Source organism: Phoenix dactylifera, unplaced genomic scaffold (assembly GCF_009389715.1).
Source record: "Phoenix dactylifera cultivar Barhee BC4 unplaced genomic scaffold, palm_55x_up_171113_PBpolish2nd_filt_p 001055F, whole genome shotgun sequence".
Lineage (NCBI taxonomy): Eukaryota > Viridiplantae > Streptophyta > Magnoliopsida > Arecales > Arecaceae > Phoenix > Phoenix dactylifera.
Genome location: NW_024068405.1, coordinates 9,431 through 15,788, shown reverse-complemented (window position 1 = coordinate 15,788; position 6,358 = coordinate 9,431). Strand labels below are relative to the sequence as shown.

Genomic DNA, 6,358 nt, shown 5'->3' with positions numbered 1-6,358 from the left:
GCTTTTCTCGTTTCAGATAAATAGTGATCTGGGTCCAGCACCGGCTGTCCGCCCACTGAGATTAATGAGATATGGCAGCAATCTGGGTCACTCTTCTTCGAACCTGGATGCTCCTGAGCAGGGGCCCTCTGGGCCATGCACCTCGGGACTGCCCTCGAGTGCAGTTGCCAAGAACTGTTTAGTCCATGCAACTCAAGTTGGCAACCTCCAGGAATGTAGCATCTTAAAGTCTTCTTGTAGCACAACACTTCCTTAGCATGCGTAATACTTGTAAGATGCTGCTGGCATTCAGAATTAAATGGACTATGCAATGAAAAATTATTGTAGCAAGTTGTTTGTTACATACACTCCCAAAAGGAGGTGCAGTCTGAAGCTAAATAATTACTCATTAATATGTTTCTTACTTAATGAACAGGTGATCATTAAGGTTGCATTAGCATAATTTTTTTTCCTAAATCAATAAATTCATAACCAGAATATTGATAATGACAGCTACCAGATTTGTTTAACCTCAAAAGGCTGCTCCCAAAAAATCCCAATGGGATAATTTTATACCATTTCATTTATTTTACAATAATGGACGGAGTAGAGAAATTTTTCAAAAGTTGCTTCATTCCAGACGCCAAATCAATGAGTTAACCTATCTTTTTTTTTTTGGGGGGGGGGGGGAAGACGACATGTCATGTGTGACAACTCACGGTGTGTAAAAGATGAAAAGCTTGTGTGCTCATAGATGGGAGCAAAGCTTTGAGATGAACCTAACTTTATAACATATTGAGCATAAGCAAAGTACTAACTCCTTAAATTGGCTAATTAAATAACTTATGCATAATCTGTTGCACCTATGTGTGCAATCTTTTGAGAAATTCAAATAAGCTTACGCTTAGTCTGCTTAGATCATTCACATGAGTTTAGTCCTCGAAGCTCAAATAATTTAAGCATGATAACATGACTTGACCCTCAAACCCTAATCAGCAATTCTCTCTTGATAAACTAAGTGAATTAGTATGAAACTAGTTATTTTATTAGAGTAGTTCAGGTACAAGGTTTGTTGTGTAAAACTAGATTTTGAGTACAGATCATTCATTCTGAAATTTTCTACAAGCACTTAAAGAAAAAATAAAAAAAGAAAAAAGTTTTTGCAGACACAATTCAACGTGACAAACAGTCATGCTGCAATGATGTGCTCTTTAAACCTGGTGAAAATCACTGCAAGGGCCACATATACCATATCATAAACATGATCTATAAGTTGAAAATAGGCTTCTCTCCATTTCCTGTTGAATAACAATGGACCAAAAATAGCCCATAAACCTACGACAAATCCTAGCCCCATACTCATATACAACCACTTCATTTCAGATCCGTCTTCATTCATGGCATTGTCATTTTGTTCATCCCCTTCAGGAGCATTTGGACCTTCGTTTGTCTCGGCATCTTTGCATTTTTGAGTTAATGGGAACCCACAAAGACTAGGATTACCAGCGTAGATAGACGGGTCTGTGAAGGTTTGAAGCTGATTACCTGTTGGAACTCTTCCTGAGAAGTTATTATATGACAAGTTCAAGTAACTCAAAAAAGTTAGGGAAATCATGCTTGAAGGAATTTCACCGAAAAGGTTGTTTCTTGATAAGTCGAGTGACTCCAGTTGTTGCAGTGCACCGATCTTTTATGGGATCTCTCCTGTTAGATGATTTCCAGACAAATTTAAGCTCACGAGTCCAAAAAGGTTGGTTAGTTCTTCTGGTATCTTACCAGACAAGTTATTGTCTGAAAGGTCCATAGCGATCACAAGTGAAAGGAATATGGCATACTCAATGTCTGTTCCTTTTATGGTCACTTGCAAATTTTCATAGTGTTTATAATAACTTAAAATGGGCCCATATGTCTTCCGTAACACTTTCATGGCGGTGAAGTTCCCAAAGCCTGAAGAAATGGTTCCTGATAAATTGTTATTAGCAAGATCCAGGATTTGAAGAGCATTTAGTGTTGATAAGTTAGGAGGAATATTTCCAACAAGCTTGTTTGATCGCAAGCGAAGGATCTTCAATGACAACAAACTTTCTCCTATCCAAGTAGGTATCACACCACTGAATCCATTCTGTCCAAGATCAAGAGTAACTAAGCTCCTACAACCCTTCAGGGATAAAGGGAGTCCTCCTGATAGATTATTATTACTCAAATGCAATGACTCGAGATATGGTAATAAACAGATTGATGGAGGAATGCTTCCAGATAGACTATTGCTTAAAAAATCCATGATAAAGGTAGAGATAAAGGCAGATGAGTTCCAACAATCAGGGAGCTCACCTAGCAAGTGGTTTTTTGAAAGATCAAGTACCGGACATCCGAGCTGACAAAGAGACGAGGGAATTTCACCACTTAAATTATTTGTGGAAACGGAGAGGTATCGCAAATGAGGCATACTTTTGCCAATGCTTGGATGAATCACTCATGAAAATGAGTTGTTTGATAGGTCTACCATAAGCATAGCAGAAGAATAAAAATTTGGCAAAGGACCCCCAAAGTAGTTAGAACTCAATATAAAATATTGAAGGTTGATGAAGTCTATTAGATCAGGTACGTTGCCTCTGATTCCATTGTTGGAGATATCTAAGTGATATATATGCCGAGAAAATGACCTCCAAAACCAATCTGGCAGAGTGCCTGAAATTTCGGTGCTAGACATATTTAGAAATGTAATATTTTCTTGCATCCGGAGCCATGTTGGGAATTGTGGTCCCAGCTTGCAAGAACCAATATCTAACACCTGAAGCTGAAAGGGGGGACTCCAATCAGACGTCAGATTCAGAATTAATTGATTTTGTGACAGAAATAGATAATTCAGTTTGGTGAAATTGGCAAACCGTACTTCAGACATGACACCCTCCAAAAAGTTCGAGCTGAGGTCTAATGAAACTAGCTTCGTAAGCCTTCCAAAGATTTTCTGGGATAGTCCCATTCAATTTATTATTCCAAAGATCCAAATCTTGAAGTGCCGACAGTCTTCCAATGGATGCAGGAATAGGACCAGAAATTGAGTTGGAACCCAAATGGAGAGATTTGAGCTTTCTGAAGTCCCCCAAGCAGTCTGGCAAATAACCGCTAAGCTGGGTGTCCCACATATACAGAGTCTCTAAGCCGTTTTTGATGCATCCACTAAAAACTTCATCAAGTTCATGCAAATTTTTGCTGATATTAATGCCTGACAATCCCAAATGCTTCAGCTTACACAGACCCCCAAGTGCAACGGGAATTTTGCCTTCAAGAAACTGATTACCGGATAAATCAAGAAACTTGAGCGAAGCAAGATTGTTAATTGCAGGCGGAATGATGCCCCAAATAAGATTTTCACTGAGATCAACGTCCTCAAGGCTACTTATCTCGAACAACCAACCAGGTATCGTCGAATTCAGGTGATTATTAGAAAGATCAAGAACAGAAAGTGAAGTAAAATTCACATGTGGAAGAGAGAGCAGAATGGTGCTGATGTCACAAGAGGATAAGCATACCTCAACAATAGAAGGGAGCATGTTTAGTGCTTGCAGCCAGTGAGCACCTTCTCCGAATTCCACACCCATCATATTCAGATATCGTAGGGAAGAAAGATGAGAAATCCAGAGGGCATTATCAATGCTGAGATCAAAACCATTGTAGAGATCAAGATATTGGAGGCTCGATAGATTCCCAAGCTGGTGTGGGATCAGTCCACCCAAACCAGCATTGGAGAGGTTAAGATATTTGAGCTGACGGAATGAGCCCACGAATTCGGGGATGCGAAGTCCTCCAAAGTTGTTCATGCTCAAGTCAAGGTAATTCAGGTGCTTCAGACCAAGTAAGGAAGGCCTCAACTCACCTCCCAAGGACCACTTGTTGTAAAGAAGCAGATCGCCAGTGACTGAGAATTGGTGTGGGTTTTGGAGGTCTAGCTTGATAATGTGGCCAGTCCGGTTGTCACAAGCCACGCCTTCCCACCTGCAGCAGTCCTCACCCACCCAAGAAGATAGCCTGTTGGCGGGATCTTTGAGGCCTTCTTTGAACCCAGAACCCAAGAAGAGCATTCCTTTCACTCAGCATGCAGCCTGGGATTAAATCTCCATTGAGTTTTCTCACTTGAGAGCACAGAAAAGCAAAGAACAAAAGTAGAAGTTGGGTTCCTTTTAGATCCATGAATTTAGTTGTTGTAAGATGAAGTAGATGGATCTCTTTATAAATATCTGAAGCAGGGCAGAAAGTATCTTCCATTTTGATACCACAGAAAGTATCTCCCATTGCCGTCCCTGACCAGTCAGTCAGCCACTAAATTGGCATCTGAATTCTATCTTGGAAAGTAAAGACTACCCAACAAGGTCAAAGTCACCATTGCAGTTAAAAGACCGTGTAGATGAATTCTTCGAACACTTCTTTCCACACCCCACGACTTGTGTCTGTGTATGCTTCTGCAGTGGTCCAAAACTACAATAATCGGTGTAGGGCTTCCACATCTAGTGAGAGGAACCTTGGAAGTTTGGTGCAAGGCTGCGTAGGTGGCAGAGATGAGGTCATGTCGGTGTAATAATGCAATGCTGCATTGAATAAGAGATGGGGGAGAGAGAAAAAAAAGAGAGAGAGAGAACAAGTACAAGCAGGGTTTATAAAGACTTCTTTACGGCGCGATTGTGGGTAGGGGTGCAAATGGGTCGGGTCGGGTCGGGTCCTAGGTGACCCCGATCCGACCCGGTTTTTTGTTCGGGTCCCAATTTTGGACCCGGATCCGACCCGGTTGAAGATCGGGTTGGGTCGGGTCGGGTCCGAGTCGGGTTCGGGTCGGGTCCGGGTCTGATTCGGGTCGGGTCCGGGTCCGATCGGATCCAATTTTTTTGTGCTTTTGGGAAAAAATTTGGGCAAATCTAATTTGGTCATATCATAATTATGAGGTGCTGGGTGACCCATGACTTGAAAGACTTTGCAATTGAGCTCCAGTCAGAACACCCATGACTTACTAACTAAGTCGGTCTACAAGCCAAATTTCATATCACACTATTTTTTATCTATATGACTGATTGGACGGAACTCAGTGTCTCCCAGCTCCCCTCTCACGAGGACAAAAAAAATCCCAGACCTTCTTCCAAAATCCAATTCCATTACAGAAAACTGGCACATGACCCATATTCAGTTGCAGTGTTCCCTCACTTTCTCCCTTCAAAAGTTAAAAGAAACAAAAACCAAAAAACAGAAGGAAAAAAAAAAAAAAAAAGGCAGCTACCGAGACACCAGAGGTCTCAACAGTGTAATAGATCCAGAGAGAATCCTGACGGGCCGACGTTCCTTTGGATTCTGTGAACCTATGCTTGTTGCTAACTTGCTATCCTCCCACACTGACCAACAGTACCACAACCCACGCCAAAAAAAAAAAAAAAAAAAGAAAAAGAAAAGACTTTCTTTTGCTTTTCCTCTCTCTCTCTTCGGGTCCATTCGGGTCGAGTCGGGTCCGTTTGGTAAACCCAGACCCGACCCAGAAAATGATTCGGGTCCAATTTTAGGACCCGACCCGGACCCGCGGGTCCTAAAATTCGGATCGGGTCGGGTCTACACGGGTCGGGTCGGGTCGGGTCACGGGTCGACCCGACCCATTTGCAGCCTTAATTGTGGGGGTACTCTAGTATCGAAAACAAATTCTGTCTCATTATCGTATTTAGTATGAAAAAATAAAAAAAGAAAGTCATAGAAATTTTCGTATACTAGGTATAATCAAAAAAGTTGAACGGAGGGGCTGATTGTGTTAACTTGAATTCTTTTCATTACAAAACAATGCCACAAAATCCTTTCTAGTAAACCTTTTTTTATTTTCTCCCCAGTATTCTAAGCCATGGAGCAGAACTTCAAAATTTAGACTTCATTCAAGTCTCTTGGACTATTGGATTCCATTCCCATGCATATAGGTGGGCTCCTTTCTGGAAGATTAGATTTCAATTCTTCTGCACCCAATATATACAGCATAAAATAGTCAAATTATTAGACGTTTCTTGTAAAGTTCAATGAACTTGACTACACCTCAAACTAATTAAGCCAGCATCCAACGCTAGTACACACCCCACCCCTGGTATATACAAGTGCACATGCCCATACAAACTACTAGGAATCTATTTAGTTGTTGTGAGAACAAAGCAGATGGATCTCTTTATGCTTATCTGAAGAGAGATCTTGGTACTCACGCATGACTTGTGCATACTTGATTACCGGTTCGAGACCTGACAAATGGTACCGAAGCCAATAGAAGTCATGAAAGGACTAGAATAGCTATAGTGCTTCCACATCTAACAAGAGGATCCATGTAGACATATTTAGTCCTTAATCAGTTATGTATTGAAGACATCTT

The 6,358-nt window shown here is 41.2% G+C and overlaps 2 protein-coding genes across 2 annotated transcripts; both read right to left on the bottom strand.

The window, feature by feature from the left end:
- Positions 1-1,168: 1,168 nt before the first annotated feature.
- Positions 1,169-2,260, bottom strand: LOC120107874 (receptor-like protein EIX1). Its single transcript, XM_039121392.1, has 2 exons — positions 1,756-2,260; positions 1,169-1,539 (listed from the first exon to the last, which is right to left on the bottom strand). The coding sequence occupies exons 1-2, from the start codon at positions 2,258-2,260 to the stop codon at positions 1,169-1,171; spliced, it is 876 nt and encodes a 291-aa protein (XP_038977320.1).
- A 613-nt stretch (positions 2,261-2,873) lies between these two features.
- Positions 2,874-4,061, bottom strand: LOC120107873 (receptor-like protein EIX1). The gene has a single exon (XM_039121391.1). It carries the CDS (start codon positions 4,059-4,061, stop codon positions 2,874-2,876), a length of 1,188 nt encoding a protein of 395 aa, XP_038977319.1.
- Between the last annotated feature and the right edge of the window lie 2,297 nt (positions 4,062-6,358).

Excerpts from the sequence above, each read along its gene's own strand:
- LOC120107874 (XM_039121392.1), bottom strand. The coding sequence starts at position 2,260 with ATGGATTTTTTAAGCAATAGTCTATCTGGAAGCATTCCTCCATCAATC. Across the intron at positions 1,540-1,755 it reads TTCAGACAATAACTTGTCTG|GAAGAGTTCCAACAGGTAAT; the intron begins GTAAGATACCAG and ends ATAACTTCTCAG.
- LOC120107873 (XM_039121391.1), bottom strand. The coding sequence starts at position 4,061 with ATGCTCTTCTTGGGTTCTGGGTTCAAAGAAGGCCTCAAAGATCCCGCC.